General features: G+C 47.5%; 1 protein-coding gene across 9 annotated transcripts in view; it reads right to left on the reverse strand.

Annotated features, from left to right (window-relative positions):
- DENND1A (DENN domain containing 1A) overlaps nucleotides 1–23,046 on the reverse strand; it is a 489,454-nt gene that overhangs the window by 53,252 nt on the left and 413,156 nt on the right. For all 9 annotated transcript variants that reach the window (XM_057313747.1, XM_044389585.3, XM_044389586.3 and 6 more), the window contains 5 exons: nucleotides 12,555–12,659; nucleotides 12,237–12,324; nucleotides 10,277–10,317; nucleotides 8,075–8,146; nucleotides 6,768–6,824 (listed from right to left, as the gene is read on the reverse strand). In XM_057313747.1, the coding sequence (XP_057169730.1) occupies nucleotides 6,768–6,824; nucleotides 8,075–8,146; nucleotides 10,277–10,317; nucleotides 12,237–12,324; nucleotides 12,555–12,659 (363 nt within the window). The remainder of the gene's footprint in view (nucleotides 1–6,767; nucleotides 6,825–8,074; nucleotides 8,147–10,276; nucleotides 10,318–12,236; nucleotides 12,325–12,554; nucleotides 12,660–23,046) is intronic.

Raw genomic sequence — 23,046 nt, forward strand, 5'->3', positions numbered from 1 at the left:
AGGTGATGGCCTCTTGGTTTTGCAGGGAGGGTGTGCAGTAAGTGGCCCCCAAGTCTTAGCCTGGCTGAGGCTGTGTGATGAGAGGCTGCCGACAGCCAATTAGAAATGGCTCTTTTAGAAAAGGGGCTGCCCTAAGGTGCTCAGGTCAAGTGGAACAAAGAAGGGGAGGGGCTCCATCTGCGCCAGAAAGTAACAAAGGGCAAAAGGGGCATTCTGGATCCAGGTGGGGTTACTGAGAAGACAGGCACAAAGGTTGAGTAAAGCCAAACAGTTAAAAAAAAAAAAAAAAAGAAAAGAAAGAAAAGAAAAAGAAAAGGAAAAAAGAAAAAGAAGAAAGAAAAGAAAAAGAAAAAAAAGAAAAATAATCCATTTTTAGTTCAGGAAAAATACTGCAAGTGTTTGTGAGTGACTGGCTGAAAAAAAAAATAAATGGCGCAGTAAGGTTACATGGTAAGAAAATATTGATAGTAATAAAAACTATAAGATGATAGATATTTTAAAAAAATGTATGTGGTAGTTTTGGGAAAGGTGTCTTAGTTTAAGCTTATAAGTAAACACTGTCTTCTAGATTTGTTTTTACCATTGACTAGCTCATCTTTTCGACCTTTTTGCACCTATTTATTTTTACAACAGGGAGACCACCACCTGCTTGGTGAACTTCAAAGCTACGGGGAGAATGAATTAAAGGAGATGAAATGTGAGGGAACCTGAAAAATGTTCCAGTCCTGTGCAAACTAAACGTTAGCTCCGTATCCCCTGCAAAATGGAAAGAGCACCAGCGACAAAGAGCTTCCCTTGGCCGTGCTGAGCGCCTACTACTGGCAGGCACTTCTCCAGACCCTTGACCTTCACTAGCACACTTAGTTTCCACAGCAACCACAAGGTAAACAGGATTATCGCTCTTTTGTAGGTGAGGAAACAAGGCTCAAAGAGGGCAACTCATCCAAAGCCACACAGCTAGAAAGTGGAGGAACCAAGAGCTATGTGATTTCTGGCATTTGTACCGATATCGACCCGTAACAGCAGCATACGTGAAGGTATTCTGAGTTGAGGAGGTGCTCAACGGACCATCAGGTGTGATCTCCCCTTCTGTTACACTGACCCTCTGCTGCCACCCCTTATGCTCTCTTTGCACTAACTTCTTATCCCTAAAGACGGTCAATTCCTTGGGGTTTGGGTTCTCTGCCCCAGAGCCTTGAATATATAGCACACGCTCTCCGACAAATCTTTGTAAATTGAGTTGAACATTTGGAAGGCAAATGTGTCCGATATACAAATGTGCTTGTGCATCAAAAAACAGTGCTGCACATTAATTTTCTTCAGTTAGAAGATCCCAAAGTGCAAAAGACTTCTTACAAAGTTCTGTGGGGCTCACCCTGCCAATTTATTCACTTCTTCCCTATTTCCTATAGCTGGAGAAGGACAATGGCTTCCTCTCATAGACAGCAGAGTGGGAGGAGCCCTAGTCAAGAAAGAAAGATGGCCAACTCATATCTTCTACTGTATCTACTAGCAGAGATCTCATACACAGTCGAGATCCTGTGATTAAAGAACCTGTGGTCTCAGAATGAGCTGAGGAGCTGTCTGTCGGCAAAGGGTTTGGGAAAATAGGCACTTTCATGCCCTTCTGGAGAGAATACAAATTGGCAATTTATATCAAACCCTAAAAGAGGTGCATGCCCTTTGGCCCATTAATTATATTCCTAGAAATTTATCCTAATGAAATAATTAAGAATTTCCACAATGTTTTACCTACGAGAATACCTGGCCTAGAAAAAAAACTGGACCTAACTTAAGTATCCACAAAAGGGCCTGATTAATGTATATATGCCCATCAGATAAAATTTTCTGTAGCCACTTAAAACAATGACATGCAGAAGAAACATTTAGTGGTCTGGGAAATGCTCAGAATACAGTAAATGAAAATGCAGGTTATAAAACAAGATCATTTTCTTTTTGCTCATCTGATTTGTTGAATTGTCTCCAATAAACATGTTTTTTGTTTGTAAACAGAAACAAAAAAAAAAAACTGTTGAAATGTCATTTTGGAAATGCAAAACCAAGAAGCTGACAGGAGGGGTAAATCTGTCCCTTCCCAAAGGGTCACATAGGAGGAAGGCACTAGACAGAGCTGCAGGTCAGAGGTCACCACAGGGTGACAAATCTCTTACCAGGAGCCCTGAGCCCCAACCAGTTCACACCTCTCGGTAAAGTAAAGGAGTCAGAAAATAATTCAGTTCCCGTCACTTTCCTAAGAGTTTTCTGGAATCAAAAATCCTGACTGGGGTCTACCGTCCACCTGTCTGTGGAGGAGGGAGGGACAGTGTGCAGGACGTCGCTGGACAGAGGACCTCTGAGAAGTTAGGAGGCAGAAACCCAGGGCAAGAAGGGGTCTGAGTGGCCTTGGGTAGGAGCTGGGGAGGGGGCTGGACCAGGATGGAGCCGAGGATATGACTTCCTGAGGCAGAGATGCAGGTAGAGCCTTCCTGGCCGGGGGTACGCAGACAGCACTGCCTGGTTAAGGAAGGGCAAGCGGCTCAGCAGCTGGGGCATTCTAAGAGCCCCCCAGGCTGGGGTGGAGGAAGGTTTGAAAGGTGTGAAAGGTTTTAATCAAGAGAGTGACTCAGTCAGGGCTGCGTTCTAGAAAAATTGCTCTGGTGGCCATGTGGATGACCAAAAGGGAGGTGATCCCATGCCAGCCATGCTCTCAGGGTATGTACACATGGGTTTCTGGACAGATCAGCTGCTCTGGATGGGAGACATGAGGAAATAAACAGGATGGAAATTCCCATCTAATGAGTGGCTCCTAGCTGTTGCTGTTGAAAGCCATTACCTCTTCTAATCCTTACAACAATCCAGTGAAAATCGATCCTTCCCCTAGTTACATGAGAAAAAAAACAGGTTCAGAGAGGTCTACTAAGTTACTCAAGGTCACACAGTTAATATCCTACACAACCAGCACTAAACCCAGCTTATCTACCTCAGAAGCCCAAACACCACACGGTGGCGTCAGGGGTTCAAAGGCCCTGGTGGGCGTGAGGCAGAGCCCTTCACATCTCTGACTCAGATTGCTGGTCTCCATTTTCAGATTTGTGCAGTGCCCTTCTCTTGCAGTCTACTTCACACCACAGCGAATGCAAATTAAAATATGAATATTGATATCAAAACAATATCCAAAGTTGGAATTTCTATGATTGAGGCTGCAGCGTATTTTAAGGTGTTGGAGACAGGGAGCTGACAGTTGTGTGATAAGGTGTGAAAATGTCTGTTCTACGAGAGTCTACCTAGATCTTCCTGCCCCACACATGCTTCCTCCCTTCAATACACTAGGAAATATTTGGCCAGACTCAAGGCTTCGCTGACCTAACTGTGAATTCGCTCCTCTCCGTCACAAACTCTTACACCGACAAGCTCGATTTATCTTTCCAAGATCAAAGATGTAGAAACTTTCAAAAGGGCTGTGAAATGGGCCCATTTGACTCAATTATTCTGATACAGAGGAAAAAAAGATCATTTTTCAGGGGTTTCCCAATGTACAAAAAAAATAACATCCTCATGTGAGTATCTTCACGTTCCCTGCGGGCGAGAAGGAGCACGTGTGTGGCCATCATCTTTCAGACAGGGCCCTCTGATGCCAGCCTTGCGTGGTGCCGCCAGAGAATCCAGTGTGTTGACAGGCAGGAGCCCAGCCACGCGGCGTTCTCCTGCACGTCAGGCCTGGCGGGGAGACGCTCTGGAGGAGAGCACCACATCCTCCCTTTAGAAAGCGGCAGCCGGGTAGCATCTTGGCCATTTCTTCTTCTTCCTAATTTTGAGCAAGTCAGACTTCAAAGGAGGCCAAGCTACAGAAGAACTTGACCACCTTGCTGCATTTATCCAGAGAAATATGTTATCCATCCTTCTTTTTTTGTTGTTGGGCTGAAGCAGAGCAGGTACGGAATAAAGCCACACTATAGTATCTATTAACAATTATTTGCCAATGGTCACACGGATACCCTGAAAGCTCCTCTTTCAGATGCTTTGAAAATCCGCAGCACAAATGAACAAGGGATGGAAAAGGGGCCCCGCTCAGTCATATTAGAGATGGACCCTCCACACACCATGGTGACCTCTCCGCAGGTCGGCCCCACATTTTCTATTTGCAATTCAAACCCAAGGCGAGAGCGCAGAGGGCAAGACTGGGTTCTTGATTATATCTGCGAGGTCACCATCACTATGCAGAGTTAGAGGAGGCCAGGTGGCAACCCAGTACATTTGAAAATTGGATCTTTGTTGGGAACTGCCTCAATTTCATAGCAGAAACCAAACTTGAGATGTCTGTATTAGACACATCTGGGGAGCCACACAGATATGTTGCCATGTGAAGGGGAGGGGGCAGAGGGGAGGGAAACAAAAAAGCCAAGGAAATATTTTCTACTGCAGTGAGAGAGGTCAGATGGAGCCAAATCCTAAATTAGCTCAAGAAAGGGAGCAGGAGAGCACCGCTGAAGACCAAGTCCTGTCTGCACTGAACAATGCTAGAGTTTCAATTACAAAATAGCTCTTCCAAGAACAACTGCAAAATATCAAGTCTGTAGAAATCTGTAAGACCGAAGGGGGGAAAAGTGAAAATTGAAAAAGGTGCACTAATAGATCTGTCAACAGTCCGATGGTGACAAGCCACATTTCTATAAAATGCCTTCACCATTTGTGTCACCTGAAATGTACTGACACTTTCTATAGAACATTATCTCCTGAAGCTATTCTTGAAAAGACTGGCAGGGGGAAGAGGAGAAGGGGAGGGAAAAAAAATCTGCTTTAGATACTATCAAGGAAAGGAAGGGGAGGTGGCGTGGAAGGAGGGTGATCTAGATTGTTTAAGTGAAGCTTTGAACAACAACATCAAAAAACTGGGGCTTAACTGGTTATTTGCAGAAATGTTACGTATCAGAAAAAGGGGATTTTCGTCAGGCCCAAGGCTTCCGCGTACCGGTAGGGAGGCGAAGGCCGGCAGAGAGCAGATCTGACCAATGACGAATATCTGTCCTCTGCCTGAGGAGGGACCCCCTTTCTTTACTTATTTCAAGGAGTATTCTAACACCAGCTGAGCCTACGATCAGGTCATCAAGGAGGGAAAATTTGGTGAGAGAAATACCCCCTCCCTGCCACTCTATATTTTATCCAACTCAGTTCCATGCGACTGAGATAGGAGATAACAAAAAGTATAGATCGGACTTAACATCCAAGGAAAGAATTCCACCTGCCAGCCTCTGGCAGGGCACAACAGACCACGGTTAGGGTCTGCCTGGATTTACAGGACAGGATCTTTATTTTGGGACTCGAATCTCAGGTGTTAAAAATTCCCTCTCAGGGGCGCCTGGGTGGCACAGCGGTTAAGCGTCTGCCTCCGGCTCAGGGCGTGATCCCGGCGTTATGGGATCGAGCCCCACATCAGGCTCCTCTGCTATGAGCCTGCTTCTTCCTCTCCCACTCCCCCTGCTTGTGTTCCCTCTCTCGCTGGCTGTCTCTATCTCTGTCGAATAAATAAATAAAATCTTAAAAAAAAAAAAAAAAAGAAAATTCCCTCTCAGCTGAAACTAGGAATTTAAATACTTAGTTGGAACAAATTATTTTGCAATTAAAAGAAAGGAATCAATTCCTTGGACCATTTCAAGTTAATTAGAGGTCCTTTCTGACTTCATAAAATTAAAACTGCTTTCAATTTTTAAAAAACTGCCGAGATAGACAAAGGCCCTTGTTAGAGTTGCACATTTGGGGGTGTGGGATAATGAAAGAAGTGCTCCCAAACATCTTTTGGAAAGCAAACACTTGTTTCAAGAGGGTAGTATGAAACGCTGTCGTGGTAAGAGCACGGACACTGGAAATGGATGGGTCTGGAACCTGATCAGGGCTCCCTAGATTCCAACAGTGACCTTGTGCAAATTCTTCACCTTTGAACCATAGTCTAGGCACTCTACACAGGAAACGGGAATCATACCCCCCAGGGTTGTTCTAAGGCTTAACTGTGAAAGCTCCCAGCCTGGACCATCCTCAGTAAGTGGTTATCGAAGGGCGGCAACTGTGAAAATGATGACATTCGTTATCACATAAAAATGCCCTCTGCTGTATTAACCTCCCTGTACAAGGCTAGAGAATCAGGCAGGGGACTCTTGGTCAGCATGGAGCCTGTAGGATTTCATACCATTTTACTGATGGTCCATGAAGACCATCAGAGTCTTCTCCCTGTTGCTCAAGAGGCTCCAACAGGAACTGCTGGGCTCCTCTTGGTCTGGCCAGCACTGTGAGGAGAGCCCACAGCGTCCTCCTGAAACCCACCCTTTGTGCGCCCTGTGTCTGTGTGGTGGCCACATGCATGCCCAAACCACAAATGTCATTTCCCTGGAGATGCTTCTTGGTTTTGGTTACCGGCAGCCCCAGGGCAGAGGTCAGCTGTGGGATGAAGAGGTGCCCAGATGGGGAGGCCAAGCCAGTTTCTACACAGCCCCATGAACCCCAGGCCCGGTGGGGTGGGCAAGGGGCAGACCGACAGTGGTAACTCTGAACTTGCTTGCCTTTGTGGGTTTAAGCCAGTCTTAATGTTATTTGAAGACAGTTTTTTGTCTGTGAATATTTATAACAGTGTGAAAACTCCCGGACAGCTGGTAATGCATTTTGAAGTGTGCTAACAACACTGTATCAAACAGCCCTCTATTGATCACATCGTACTTTTTTGTGGCCACGCATTTCATACATGGTGCTTATACATTTTGAATAAGAACTTCAAGTACCTTTTGCTTCAAGCGGTTTTTCACCTCTTTTATTCCCATTTTTGCATGATCTTTTGCCTGCATGAAAAATTAATTTAAGTTAAGATTCCCTCTCTGTTTCCAGCAGGGACTATGCTTGATTTCAATCCATCGCGAATCACCTTCTCTGATTACTAGAAAAAAGAAGGAAAAATGGGATCATCAAGTCGAAAACATAATGGCTATGAAAACAAATACAATGTTAAGAGGTTAAAAAAATCCCTTAAAGAGGTGACAGAGATTTTATTTTCTGCATTTTGATGGCACTGAGTATTTTTTTTTCTCCCCCCTTCCGAAGGCCTTCTTCTGCTCTCTATAATTATTTATCTCAGCAGCCTGGTGACAGCTACCAGGACGTGTGGATGAAGCAGCAGCTTTTGCGGCTGCAAGAATCCGAATATCTAGTACATTTCACCGGGGCAGGGCCTCAGGACCAATTTTCTGCCTGGGCTGACTGGCCTGAGCAGACACATCGCTGGGTTCCCCTGGTGCCATTTCTTAAATCTCATTTCGGCACACGCCCTGGCTTTTATTTTCTGTCATTTCAGACCTGTGTGGTTCTGCTGGCAGCCACCCGCCCAGCTAAAATAACTACAATTTAAGCACAGAAAGGACTAACAAAATTAAAAATGGAAATAAAACAAAACCACCCCAGTTAAGTGGCTCACAGTCAAATTAGCAAGCAAGAGAAACCATGAGAAAAAAAAATACTTGAGGCTTGTAAGAGATGGAACATCGGATCGGGAGCTGACGTGTTCTCCTATTTTCTCTCTGCTGTGGGCATAAGTCTCACAAACAATGCACGTCCTATAGGGCAGTGGTGAGAGAGACGATGAAGAATTTGGGACCACAATTGGGGAGTGCGTCCCACCATGAACACTCTTCAGTAACCAGCAAAGGGGCTGCTTCATTTCGACACGATAATGGGGATCCCCGTAGCAAAGGTTTTACCAGAACACCCGGTAGACCACGTCTCTGGGTCTCAGGGACAGAGGCGCGGAGCAGCCAGCATTTCAGCCTCCTGGTCTGCATTTTATTAAAAGCTAAAACCAGTGGCTTCCCATTTCTTGACTGCAGCAGCTGTGAGCAGAAACAGTTTAACATGAAAAACATCACTGACCTGGTCACCAAATAATCAACACTAAGTAATTCTAAGAGCCTGGGAAGCTTTAGGAAACAGCACAGCAGCCCCTGAATCCTCTCTGCAGTATAGGGTCAGGTAGGTTGAAGAGTTTCATCAGGCTGAGGGACAGATCTGCTCGGGTCCTGAGATCAAGACCAGTACTCACAAATTTATAGACAGTCTTCATAGCCGGGTTCGCTTTCGTTTTTACAGTATTCAGAATTGCTCCGCTTCCTTTCTGTAATAGAAACGTCAATTAGCTGTTGGGACTCAAGGCAGAGTGGGCCAACACCAACAAAAACCTCTTCTCTTTAAACAAGTTAAGCAACATTCCAAGAGGGTGTAATTTAATTAGAGAAACAGGCCTAGGTGGTAACCGGTCCTGGGCAATTAGTTATGGCCGTGGCAGCATCGCTATGGGTGGGTACTGGGAAAGCGGGGTGAGGACGAGGATAGGGATAACTAGCTGCAGGGGGACTCAGTGTTTTGCTTGGCACCTGTCTGCTGGCTGGAAGAAAAGCTCTTCGCAGGCTCTCTGAGGCAAGGCTTCCCCATAGTAATCTGTGGCTTCTCAAGAAATTCTAGTTTATTTGGCTACCGTCGGTCACGTGCCTTCCTTTCCTCACCTTGGGTTTCTGTGTTGTTATTTTTAATCACTCTGGTAGGCTGCCTTCCTTAACATCGATATCTTGAGGGAAGGAAAGAATGAGTAGCCATCAACGTGAATCATGGCTTTCGTACAAATCCAACATACCAATTTCTTGGTGCAGTTTCTTTGGGAGAACAGGGGAGAGGAGGAGGAGGGGTGGCTTCCCCAGTACACAAAGGAGGCAACGAATGGATGTGAAGAGCACAGGCTCTAGACATTTTGTGAGGGTTCACTGCAGAGACACCCTGTGTTAGCCTGGGAGGGTACTAAGTCCCAGGGAGGCTGGCCTTCGCTCTCAAGGGCCTCCAGTCTGGGGGGCGCCCCAGGGTAAACGGCTGCAGCTGAAGGTCGGGACAGCTGCACTGGCTGTGTGCACAAGGTGTGTGGACACAGCTCACACTTCGCATGGTCAGAGAAAGCGTCAGAGGACGAAACGGGAAGGATGAAGAGTTCATGTGGGGGACAGGAAGGGTAAGGACATTCTAGGGATAGAGAATTGCACATTAAAACAGTGCAGACACTGGAAAGCCCTGGTGTGTTCCTAGCAAGTGGTCAGCATATCACGGGAGGAGTGGCACGTGGGGCTGAGGCCAGATGGGGCCAGCTCATGAGGGGCCAGGATATGGAGTCTATACTCCAGAGGATTTTTAATCAGATGCATCAAAAATCAGATTTGTGGTGGTTTGGAAAGATAATTCTGATTTGAACAAAGAGATGGGATCAAGTGGGTATAGAAAAGAATAAAATACAGTAATGTAATTACGGGGATTAACTCTTAGTACAATTTTTGGTAACAGCCCACATTAGAAATTTTGAGCTTTAATTAAAAACATTGCAGTTTGACCTAGAAAGTATTCTATGTTGTAGGACAATATGAAATTTTTACCCACTCATTTATTCCATACTGCTTTCCAAAATTACTCAGTATCCTATTTCAATGGCCCTTTGGAGTATTAACACTCCTTTTATCAATCAATCAACAAGTCCTTATTGCTTGTCTATGATTTGCCAAGCGCAGTGTTTGGCCATACAAGAAGAACAAAAGAGGTCTTTCATTGAGGAATTGCTTACTCTCGGCCAACTGCAGCCACTTCCAAGGGACCTGCCTTGGCAGCAGTGCACTCGGCCCACAAGCAGAAGAGAACACTTATCACATTATGCTGGAGTTGCCTGTTTACGTGTGCAACCCCAAGAAGACAGGGAGCTGCCCCAGGGCAGGGACTGTGTCCTCTTGCTCCCTACTGTATCCCCAGTATGGTGCCCGGTCCATAGGAGGCCACACACACTGACAAACCCATGCGGAGGCTTTAGGGGCTTCTGAAGACCTAGCTTCCAACACAAGACGTTGTTCATAACAACAGCGACGGGGGGAAAAACTCAGTCATGTGTTCTCCATCTTCCTAGGAGCCTTTGCTGTAACAAACATTGCAGAGCAGCAAGAGGGACACATTTTTGGTTTTCCTATAAAAATCTCCCAATTGCACTGGTCTAGAAGGAGACCCCCAGACATGCTCTAGGATAACAACATCCACTCAACATGCCTTGGCCAGCTTCCTGAGATGGGGATGCTTCTCCTGGCTCTCCCTGCCCTCACCGAGGGAGGCTTTAGACAGTCTCATCTCGCAAGCCTCCAGAGGGCACTAGATGGCCTGGCTTTACAAGCAGAACCATCTTGAGCTGCAAGGGGGGCCCAGGGGCTCTGTGGGGGTGCACACTTACCCGGACTGTGGAGAGCCACTGATGGTAAAGTTTATCGCTGCCTGGGGAAAGAGGAGTCAGAGAAGCGGTTAAAATTCTGTGCTCTCAGGAGTTCCTTGAGTTGCTGAGCAAGCAGGATTTGGAAAGTTTAAAAAATCTGGAGAATCACATGGAGGCGCCGATGCTCCGCTCCCCGCAGGAGGCAGCAGTGAGTTGTTGCCACAAGTTTTCCTCCTCAAACAGATTTCCGATCCTATCAGTGCCGTGAGTACCACCCAAATCCTCCTTCCTCATTGCCTACTGGAGAGAGGTCGGGTCGGACTCCTTACCACTCCAGACTCGCTTCTCCAGTCTTGTCTTGGTCCCACCCACCCTCGGCCTTTCCATCCTGTACGTCCATCCCCGCCACCCTCCATTCCCTCACAAACGCTGTTCCCCTTGCCGGCCACCATTCCCTACTCTCTCCGCTGAGGACACTCAAGCAACGGCTCAGGCGTCATTTCCTCTGTAAGTTTCTCCCACCCCTTCCTCCAAACAGTCCTTGAAAACAGGTAACTCCCACTCAAAAGTCCACATTCTCTGAAGTTCTGTGAGCCACCCCAGGGAAGGAACCACAGGGCTGCGCATCCCCACACTGCCGGACACACACTCAGCCCCAAGACACTTGAGGAGTGATAGCGAAAGAAAAAGGAGACGTTGCTGGGGAACTTGTTCATTTTATCTGGTGGGATAAGAAGCTCTTACCATTGGACAGCTTTTCTAGAAGCTCCGAATGACTTGAGTTAGTTTAACAACACATAAAGCTCGTCTTCTCCTCAGAACTCATATTTGACTCTGAGAGGAGCTGCCTCCTTTGTGAGGCTCTCGCATTACAGAGGGAGGACTGGTGGAGTCCTATTCTAACTGCATAAAAGCCTATTTCTGCTCCTTTTCCTGCACTGGTTTAATCTGTATTTGCCTTTACTTATGCATCTCTTTCTCCTACTAGTAAAAAAGCTCCTTGAGGGCAAAACCCCATCCTCTGTTTCTTGCTCTATGGGGCTCTGGACGTGGCAGGAGTTCGGGAAACACCTATCACTGACTCACTGTCATTGTCCACAGACTGGTTTCATTGGTCACGTGAGCGCTCTGTGTAGCCCAGGCTGGTCAGGCCTGTGAACGGGCTTTTGCAGGTGAGATTAGGCCTGACTTTATGAATTTATGGACCACCAGTTGTGTCATAGGAGCTTAGTCCAGACCAGGCACGTGCCCAGCAGTAAGAGGGGGCCCACAGCATGATTATTATTACTTTGCATTTGGTTTTGACTTTGCTGCCACAGCTTAAGGCTTCGGGACCTGGAAAGAAGGCCAGATTGGGATTCAGGAGGCAGAGTCCACCACGAACACCTCTCAGGGCCTCAGAAGCCTCCTCTGAATAATGAGAGGATGACCCCTCCAGGTCTAATGGTCTGTGGAGACTGGGCACTGATGATTTTCACCTTTTAAAGAAACACTCACTTAGCAGCGATCCTGTGCCAGCATCTGTCCTCATGGACTCTGAGTCAGTCTCCACAGGATGCCTGTGACGTGGGTGCCGATCTCCTCAGTGCAGAGATGGGACACTTCAGCTGAAGAGGTGACATGGCCTGAGCAAGTTCTCATGGCCTTACTGGAGGTGGGGCCCTGATGTGAAGCCAGCTCTCCTACCTCAGCGCCTCGAGTGCTTTGTGTGTCAGCATGCTGCTCACTACGTTCCACTAGACTTTGGCCACCCAGGGGAAGCGACTGACCCCAGGACAGAGGATCTCAGACAGGCCAACATGCACCTGTCTCATCAGAAAATGAAGAGGGATTCCTCACATGTTTCAAGGCCAAGGGTGAAGTGAGTCTCTCTCCAACCCCCCACTGAAGGAAAAAAGAAGCCACTGCCACTCCCTGCCACGCACACCCTAGTCCCACATGACAGCCCACAGCACAGAAGGGAAAATGGACTGTATCTCACCAGCATACTCGCCCATGCTGATCTCCTCTTCAAAAACGTCACTGAAACCTTCGCCAGAATTGAGAAGGTCCAGTCTACCATCTATAAACTATATAAAGAAAGAACAAGTTTTTAAAACACTGGCTGCGCATTTACAGTAACTTGTACCACTGAATGGCTGACCACCCTCTGCACCCATCCCCCTCCCCAGACCCTGAGCCCCTTCTGTTTGGGCCTGGGTCCCAGCATGCCCGCAGCCTCAGGGCTTACAGTAAGACTGCTGCAGAAATCCCCATCGGGGGTCCAGACAGGCCCCCCTCCACGGGGAGGGCTGGGTACCTGTTTGAAGAGCTGCAGCTGGGTGGCGTTCTGCAGGAACTGCCTCATGGCTCCCGAGCGATAGTGGGACACGAAGGCTTCTTCACAGAAGGTGATTGGCTCCTCCTGGGAAACAGAGATGGAAGAAGAGGGTTGGAGGAGCAGCGTGAGGGCGGTCAGTTCTTAAATTCGGTTAGATGGCACTTCTACATCTACTTTATTCAATCCTCATTTACTTGAAGTGGCTACTGTCATCAAAGACATTCTGTTCTGTGGAAGAGGAGGTGGTTTCGGAGGGGAAAAGTCATCCCCCGAAGTCCCAGGGCTGGTAGGAGGCCGAGATTCTGAACCCCACCCCTGGCCCCTTCCGTAGGAGGCAGTCATATCCCAACTGCAAGTTAGTGGGATGTGCCTTCCAATGTGATCACTTCCAGACTTTTCTTTTCACTTTGAAGGGAATCCAAGAAGCACCTTATGCAGAAGGAGCCCTGCTACATAAAACTGCCTGGCTGCTCCTCGGGAAGTGGGGGTGGGGGGGTGTGGGGGGGCAGGGTTGGTGGCTGGGCAGCCTCCTCCCTCACCCCAGCACCTTTGCAGTCCCTGAGGTACCGGCCATGGAACACAGTCTGAAAACCATTTATACAGTGATCTCAGCCAACAGCAAATTATAATTAATTACAATTAAAATAACTATTTATATTAAAAAGCAGGGCTAACCAAAAATAAGATTTACCATCCAGTCAACTGCGTCCTTATGCTGTTTGATGAGGAAGCGTGCTTTTACCAAACTACGCTTTGTGAGTGAAGAAAATAACAGCCTAAGCTGAAGACACATCCCATCCTCATAGTCAACACCTCCATCCTTCTTTGAAGGGATCTGGAGCGCTCATCTCCTCAGACAAGTCTTTAATTTCGGTGGTGTATCCTCAATTCTGAAAGATCAGCCTTTTACACCTTGAACTGAATTAAAGGTACCCCTCCCTTCACAGACTTGGTGGCAAACACAGAGCTGTTTGAAGCTGTACTTTTATCCTGTTTTAATGAGTTACGTGAGTGTTAAATTTACTGTCTGGCTGCTGTGAATTCCAAGGGTTCCTCCTGCTTAAATCTGGCCAATGTTAGCTCAGCAATGGGGCAGACATTACACAAAAGGTGCAAAAAAATTAGGGTCGGGGGAGGGCTTGTTTTTATACAGGTAAAGCCCCACCTAATTTTACAAAGGATCTGAGATAGCCTACCCAAGCACCCAAAAGAAAGAAAAAAAAATCAGAGTTTAAGAATACATAAATATATGAAATGTGTTTACTTGGGAAAACAGTATCTGGATATGCAGGTCCTATGTGGTTTCTAAAACAAAGTTTCAAAATTAGCTCTGAGCCTCCTGGCTGCAAAAGCAAGAAGGGAAACATGCAAACTTTATGTTGTCTGTGAGGACAAGAAGCATAACTGGCTCCTCAGGAAAAAGAACTTTCCATGACATTGACTATTTTGGCATGGATTTACATCTTTCTTGCTGAACAGCTGGGAGATGGGCTAGCCCACCTATGTCCTATCCATGTGGCCTGCAATTCTGTTTCCATCCTGGGAAGCACAGCAGGGCAATTATGTCCCTCTCCAGGCCATCTCATCCATGAGTGGTGTCACCTCTACACTGATGACCTGTGATAAAATCGTAGCTCAGACCTCCTTCGCTCCCAAACCATATGTCTCAATCCCTTTCTGGATGGCCCATTCGCACCTCAAACCCAAAATGGCCCACACTCCCAATTATTAGTCCGCCTGGACTGTACCCCACATCTGTTTCTTTCTTAAGTTGGCATTATCATAGCTCCCCATGGACTTATCACACTGTCCAAGTCCTCCTTGCTTTGCCAGTGAAAGGAATCAAGTTTGTCCCTGATCAACACCCACTGCCCGCCATGGTGGAGATTCAATTCTATGTCCCTTCCAGTTGCCTCCCTCCGTCTACTCCAATTCTTCAAGATTTCTAAAATGCACATTGGATCACGCTACTATCCTACCAAGGAACCTTGACTGCAGAGGCATTATGCTGGGTGATTATTTGATTAATGTTCACTTCTTCTACTGACTGTAAGCTTCATGTGAGCAGGAATGGCACCTGCTTCCCTCAACACCATACACGCAGCAACGTGTATCACGTACACAGGGTCCTGTGTGGGAGAGGAGAGGAAAAAGTCCTAGCTCCCTAGTTGGGCAAACGAACCCTTCCTGAGCTGAGCCCAGCTTTCTCTTCCAGAGTCCTTTTGTGTCCCTTTTCCTCTGCTCCTCCAGGTACCTTCTGCTCCAAATGCATCTCCTGATCATATGCCATGTCCTTTACCACTTGCTTTCCCACTTTTTCCAGTGCTGTTCCTTACACCTGGACTATCCTCCCTCCTTCCTGTCTTCCTTCCTTCGCTCCCTCCCTTTTCTAAAGATTTTATGTATTTATTTGAGAGAGATAGAGAGCACTCACAAGCACACAAGGGGGAGGAGGGGCAGAGAGATGGGGAGAGAGAGAATCTCAAGCCAACTCCCTGCTGAGTGCAGAGCCTGATGCGGGACTCGATCCCAGGACCGTGAGATCATGACTTGAGCCAAAGGCAGACGCTTAACCAACTAAGCCACCCAGGCGCCCCTAGACTATTCTACTCTTAAATACAGGCCTCTGTATGGTAGTCACTCATTCTTGGTCAGAGCTCCCACTCTGCCTGGCGTAACCCCGGGTGCTGATAATCTTTACTTGTGTCCCCTGTGACCAGGAGCTCAAGAGGGCAGGCAGAGGCCCTGACAGACTCCTCGCTACATTGCCCAGGGATAATGCAGAGCCCACCCCCCCGAGTTAGAAGCTCAGGGATGTTGGCTAAAGAACCACAGGATGAGCTTGACCCCGGTTCCTGCCCCAGGAGCCCAGGAGTCTCGCTGTGGCTGAGATACCACTTGGCCTGACAGTAAAGAAGTCTCCGAGCACGATGCCAGGTGAGTGACACTTGTGTCCAGGGAGTTTAGAGTTCCTTGGAGGAAATGCTCATTGGAGTTGTTAGCATTCACTCCTAGAGCTGTGGCCCAGCATTGCCAGGAAGTAGTCTGCTCAGGGACCAATAAATTCGAGAGAGTTTGCAACCAGATTTGTATGTAAGGGTAGCCTGAGGCAGGATTTAGCTGTAGGAGAGCAGAAAGAATCTCAGCTTTGGGGAGACATGAACATTTTGGGCCTGCTGTCTACTTACTGGAGGTGACATCCCCCCTGGATCAGATGTCTGTGCCATTAAATGGACAAAAGGACACAGGCATGGATGGAAAAGATGAAGGGAAAATGTGACAGTGGGGGCTTTTTCTGCAAAAAGCTTCAAGAACAACATCAGCAGTGTTCGTCAGACACGGGAATGGGTACCACCACAGAGTGTAGCGCTGCTGGAGTGGGGTGGGTGGCGAAGTGTCCACAGGACAGGAAAAGGCTAACCCGCCCGGGGCAGCAGGTCAGGAATCGTGAGAGGAAGCAGGCACATTCAGGAGGGGTCTAAAAGGGGGAATAGGAGTTAGGTAAGCAAATCCCATCAGTTCAGAGCGACTGTGTTATCCTAATCCTAGTGAAAAACAGCAACATTGCCACCCATTGTCATGGATAAAGGCCTGACTGGCCACAGGCGAGGAGGGCTCATTCCCCTGGAGCTACTCACTTTCTGAGGAAATGACAACAACCACAGTTCACCTAATCTTTGCAGAATAACAGGTAGGGTCACTTGCCCAAGCTCCCGAGACCCATAAATGGCAGAGTCAGGATTTTATATGCCCTGGCCTCCCAAGCGCAGCGGTCATAAACGTGGTCCACCCCCAGCCCAGGGCTTCTCTTGAGGCCTCAGTTCTAACTGAGGTGTCCGTGAACACCTGCAAGAGAGCAGGTGAGTTCTTACAGGCTGGGACCCTTCAGGTTCTCCTGGAAGATGGATACTTAAAGCACCAGCGCCTCAGAGATGAACACTCCTGGCAGTAAGCAAGCCATTGCGAAAGCTCTTTCTGCCACAGGCCCATCCATATCAAAGATGCTGAACCATTTGCCCCAGCTACTCTGTTCCCCCTCCTGTAGTTGAAATGGCCACCCCGTTCCACTCTCTGCAGTGGAGAGGAGCGAGGCCAGGTGTTTCGTTAAACCCTCCTTTGTAAGAATTGCTGATTTAGTTCTGCTGTTAAGGTGATTAAATCTTTTGTCTTCTTAGGCGACACTCAGCAATGGGACTACTGGCTGACAGTTCCGTGAACGCAGGCAAGCCAGGCCGTGAGCGTTCAAGCTTGGATCACATTAGTAGAGTTTTCCTTCTATGACCCGGAGGACAGTTAAACACTGCTGCTTAACCCTATCAAGGATTTTGTTACACAGACAAGTTTTAGTCTCGGATTATCTTCTTGACATATGGAATCAGTTGAAAATTCCATTACTAATGAATCCATTTTTGTTAACAGGTGAAGTTGGTGACTCCAAACGTTTTTGATACTTCCAGAAATAAATGGCTTTTATCCATGGCACTGTGGATACTGGCATAAAAATAAAATCTCCTCTCAGAGTCTTCTGAAGGGACAACTTTCCTTGTTCTGCTGATCCATACTAACAGTACAAAACTCTTATTTTCCTTCACAAATTTATCAAAATGTTATGTGCACATTTACTCTGCAATTCTAAGAAAAAAAGGCGTTCATTCTTTATGGCCCTCACTTAAAATTTTAAAAACAATAATTTTGGAAGCTTCATCCATTCACACATTTTAAAATCACCTACTATGTGCCAGATTCTGCATTAGGGGAATACAAAGATGAATAAAATACAGTTCCTCTAGGTAATACTAATACTCAATTGAGGGTGGGGAGTAGACCAAGGTATAGATACAAGAATGGCAAGATGTTACGTTTATAGCAGCATTCCTCACAGCAGCCAAAAGATGGAAGCAATCCAAGTGTCTACAGATGAATGGATCAACAAAATATACATACAATGAAATATTATTCAGCTTTAAAAGGGAGAGAATTTCTGGCACATGCTACAACATGGATGAAACTTGAAGACATCATGTTAAGTGATAAGCCATTAACAAAAGGACAAATACTGCCTGATTCCACTTATATCTAGAGGAGTCAACTTCTTAGGGACAAAAAGTAGCATGGTGGTTGCCAGAGGCTGGATGGGGAGGGATGGGGAGTTGTTCAGTGGGTACAGACTTTCCATTTTGAAGGATGAAAAAAGTTCTAGAAATGGGTGGTGGTGATGGTTGTGCAACAATGTGAATGTACGTAATGCCACTGAACACTTAAAAATGGCTATAGGGGTAAACTTGATGTTATGTGTATTTTACTATAATTTAAAAATTTTTTTGAATCTAAAAAAATGACAGAATGTTTATAATTGTGGAAGCTGGGCAATGGGTATGTGGGAGTTCATTTACTTCATTTCAAATTTCATTTGAAATTTTCCATAATAGAAAGTCTAAAAGAAAAGCTCCTATTATCAAGGAATCCTGTCTAGTTCAGGGAACAAATAACCACAATACAGTGTGAAAACTGGCACACCAGGGGGCTGGTTATTTTTATTCTTAAATTTTTTTGGGGTAAAGGCACCTTTAAAAAAAAAAACCTTAAAAAATTTTTTTTTAAATTTTATTTATTTATTTGACAGAGAGAAAGACAGCCAGTGAGAGAGTGAACACAAGCAGGGGGAGTGGGAGAGGAAGAAGCAGGCTCCTAGCAGAGGATCCTGATGTGGGGCTCCATCCCAGAACGCTGGGGCCACGCCCTGAGCCAAAGGCAGACGCTCAACGACTGAGCCACCCAGGTGCCCCCAAAAAAACCCTTAAAATTAAAAAAAAATGGATTCAGTTAAGGTAACACAACACGGTGGAGAAAGAATATGTCTTGGAGTCAGAAAGACCTGGTCTTGAACTGTGACCACACTAGCTGTGTGCTCTCAGGTGACTTGTCATTCCTCACCTATGACACTTATTCAAGGCCGGTCCATTTCACAGCGTTGCTTGGAAGATTATGGCGAAGTACAGCAAGTAGATTTTTCACAAATAACCATTTTCTTGAGGGCAGAGATTGGGTTTTTCCAGAGTGGGTGACATAATTTGTGCAACACAGGGCAAAATGGATGTGCGGGAAAGGAAGTGCTGTTAAGTCTCTAAGTGCCATGCTAAAATAGAAAGCTTTTTCTTTCTTTCATGGTTTCTTTCTAGGCCTATAATGGTGCTTTTCAAATTTACTATTTAATGTCATTCTATGTAAAGAAAAAATAAAAATTTAAATTATTAGCATGAATCTTATCGCTCAACTTTATACCATGCAATGCCAGTTTTAAATGCTAACATATGTGGAATCGTATTTCGTAACTCACAAACACATTTGTATTTTGTTCTTATCAGACAGTGGAAATGCTGCACAAAACTCAACTGTTTTTATTTCAATTCTTGATATACACACATTCTACTAACACTCTCTGCCTTCGGCTTACTGATGAGAACGGAAAATGAACTAAAGCTGCTCCACCTTTTCCTCCCCTTCTAGGTCATCACTGTCACAACAGGTAGTAGCAGGCTAATACGGGGAAGTAACGTGAAAGAGAAATGTCATCATTTACGTGGTCTTAGAACAGCACTGCCTTCTGTCCGCACCGAAGCAAGTTCTAGTTCTAACACAAAGAGTGGCCTCTTGGGGCTGTCGGTGCCCCACAGCCTCAGCGGTGAACCTTACAGCTTTACCTTGTAAGCGCTTTGAGTCTTGCTGAACCCCATGCACTGTGGGTCCACTGCAACTCTGTGCATGGGGCACCGAGAAGTTCTATGGGGGCTGGGAGGGCAAGACTCCAGGGAGGACATCGGTGTAGACCCCCTCTGCACACGCACATGCTCCATGGTCCCGCAAAACTGCTTTTCAAGGGGAAATGATGAGGAATTTCAAGATGTGGCAGTGGAGCACTGAACCAGGCAACAGGCCCCACACCCCCCCTGCCCCCTCTCCCCTTGTGGGATAGTCAGTAGGGGCTCTGGAGGTTGACTCTGTTTGCCATCTAACTTAGTGGCGGTAGCACAAGCAAGGTTGTGGGTCCAGGTAAGTGCGGTGTCTAAACTCCTGAGCAGGACACTCAAGGCTACTTGTGACCTTCCCCAGCTGAATTTTCCTGCTACGACATCCCATCTACCTCACCCACACACTCATCTCCTGCTCCAGAGACTCTGGGCTGTCCACCACAGCCAACCTCTCCTGGCATACGCTTCCCTTTGGCTTCCTTCTTCAAGTTACCTCCTCTGAGAACCTCATCTGATGACTTCAGGTGAAGAGAAGCCCCCAGTTCCACCTCGATGACTCCACACCACCACCACCTGTGCCCAGCCAGTGCCCCCAGCCCACTGCAGGAAGAGGCAGGCGGGGGAGTGCAATATGGAGCTGGGTTCCGGTCCCAGCTCTGCCTGTGTGTACAAATGACAGCACCTCTCAGGTCCTCGTTCTCCCACCTGCCTCAAAGGACTGCAGGGGGTTACCCTGGGAAGGACTCGCTGGAGTGGTCAGTAGTGCTCAACCTTCCATGCATTAGCATCACCAGGGGTACTTTTCAAATCCCCAATGCCAGGGCCACAGTTTCTAAAACTCCCCAGGATTCCAGTATACCCAAAGCTGATAATCTCTGGTGTAGGTACAAGAGACTGGCACAGCACCTCTACTAATCAACATTCATTTTTTACATTTAAGAATGAAGAGAGTTGGAAAATCTGGCCCTATTTATCACCAGCAGTCCCAACCTGGTTGCATTTTGTTTAAATACCTCCAAATTCCTTTTTTTTTTTTATTAAAGATTTTATTTATTTATTTGACAGAGAGAGACAGCCAGCGAGAGAGGGAACACAAGCAGGGAGAGTGGGAGAGGAAGAAGCAGGCTCCCAGCAGAGGAGCCCGACGTGGGGCTTGATCCCAGGACCCAGGACTCCAGGACCATGCCCTGAGCTGAAGGCAGACGCTTAACGACTGGGCCACCCAGGCGCCCCTAAATATCTCCAAATTCCTAATAAAATACCCAGTCACTGGCTAAAGTGCAGCACAGCCAGGAGCCCTGTTCTGAAGTCTGAAGGGGGCTTCTCTAGCCCCTGCCGACTAGCTAATTCTGCCCCACAGCCCATGCGGAAACCCCATGCTGAGCCCCCTGCCCAGGGGCTGCTCCTCACAGGATCGGCTGTGGTGGCTGCCAAGGAAGCAGGGTGAACGCCCAGCCAACACAGAAAAGGTTTAGCACGGTGTCTGGCGTAGAGAATGCAAAATCCTTACTGGAGGCAGAGGAGGGAGGGAGGGAGTGGGACAGCTGGGTTAGATTACAGGAATTTCAGGTTAGCCACAGCAGGCATGAGTCGAGGGAGAAGGGAGCCAATGTCAGCTGAGCGCTTGCTATGGCCCAGCCTGACCCTTCCCCTCACTGAATCCTCACCAGAGCTCAGAAATGTTCATAAATAACTCCCATTTTACAGATGCGGAAAGGACATCCATGCAGGTCAAGTGTTTCTGCCTAAGGTCCCAGAGCTGGAGGGTCTGAATGACTCCCAGGTCCACAGACATTCTCCCCTCACCAAGGTGGACCTGGGAAGGCGGGTGTCGCATGGCTGCAGTCGGAAGGCTCGGGCTGGGCTGGGCTGGCCCAAGACAGCTTTCTGAACCATTTGTAGGGTAGCCCAGGCACGCCGGGGGCAGCCTCCCAGCCTGGGCCCCCATCACCGTAACAAGCCCTAAACAAAGAATCAATGTGCCATTGGGAAGCCGGCTCACTGTTCGGATGATTTAAGTCAAGGGGAAGGTGGGTGTCCAACAAGAGCTACTCTGATAATTTTCACGGGCCGGGGCTGCTGGGAAGACAGTATCTGCCCGTTCTGGCCAGCCGCTCCAGTATTGACAGAAGCCCCCACACATACTCGCTAGATTACAGTAAAGACATTCAAATCACAGGCGCGTCGGCCCACGCCTGGCTCCTCTGTGCCAGCAGCCCCTTCCTTCTGCATTAACCGAGACAAACAGGGAGAAGTCAGGAAATTCTGATTAGCGCAGGAACGGCAGATGAGCGGGGAGCTGTGGAAGCTGAGGAGACACAATGAAGAGGGTCTTCATGCATACTAGCTCAAGATTTTCTTTCCATAAGAAATGCAGATGGGAATTGGCTCTAGTAGGAAAGCAGGTGCAGTGATTAAAACAGCTCCCGCTTACTGAGCACCGGCCCTGTGCTAGGTGGTTTTCCATGCATTACCTCACTTACTCTGCCCCACCACCCTGTGAGGTAGGCGGTGTTATGATATCCATTTTACAGATAAGGATACTGAGGCTCAGAGAGGCGAAGTCTGGTCCTGGGCTCATGCAACACGCGATGGTATCTGACCTATCAGCTGCCCAGGGCTGCTCCAGCAGTTCACAGAGATGGATTAGAAGGCAGTGATGAGCAGAGGAGACTTGGGAAAGACACTGTGTGCTTACAGGAGCCATCTCGTTACTTGGAGCCTCCGTCTGCTTCCTGATATCCTGGCAATAACACCTACCACGTGCTCTAACTGTCCAGTACCATGATGTCGGTAGCTCCAAGCAACAGTGCCTGGCTGGAGGTGAGAGAAAGCTGGTGACCACCCCCACGCAGCAGAAGAGGGACAGCTCCCCTCCTCAGTACAGAAACCAGGCGGACTTTACATCAAAAACTAGGGATATACTGTATGGTGACTAACATAATAAAAAATTATTATTAAAAAAAAAAAAAAAGATACCAGGCAGGACACACTGAGATCTCAATGTCAAACTCCTGCTGGCTCCGCCATCTTGGCCACACCAGAGCTTGCCTGTCACCAAGAGCCAGATTCTGGGTTTAACACAATGACTGCTGTATCCCTAAGTCCCAAGAAAGGAGGTCCTAAATGGATTCGAGAAGAGGGCTTCAGTTTCCTGAGAGTGAGGAGAAGACGGCGTCAGGGAATGTGCTGAACAGAGGGTGGCTTGGAGGGCCTGGTGGGCCCCTGGGAGAGAAGTCAATGAGCCTGAGAGTGACAGACAGGAAAATGAACATTAGTCGTAGCCATAGGAATATGGGACTCATGGGTCAGAAGGCTAAAGGACACAGAGCTAAAACTGGAGGCACAGATCAGTCTGTAGGAAGGAAAAATCCCACCCCTCTGACTGAATTCAGCGCTGCCTGCCAGGCTTGATGACACAGCCCTCAGCGTGGTCCTCCGCAGCACTGTCCTCACACTGAGTTATCGGGCTCCCTCGCTGGCTCACTTGCTTACGATCACCCCTCTCCCGGACATCACTTGTTCAGGGCCCATCTCTGGTGCTTGGTGGGGGCTTGTGCCCACGAGGCCTCGGCAGCAAGCTTTTAGTCAGGAACAGACGGCGGCATTGTGAAGGGGAAAGAGCACAGGAAGAGTCAAAACACCCAATTCAGGCCTTGACTCCTTTTCCTTGTACAGGCCTCGGTTTCTTTATCTGTAAAATGGGAAGGTGCAATGCTGGA

Source organism: Ursus arctos, unplaced genomic scaffold (assembly GCF_023065955.2).
Source record: "Ursus arctos isolate Adak ecotype North America unplaced genomic scaffold, UrsArc2.0 scaffold_18, whole genome shotgun sequence".
Taxonomy (NCBI): domain Eukaryota; kingdom Metazoa; phylum Chordata; class Mammalia; order Carnivora; family Ursidae; genus Ursus; species Ursus arctos.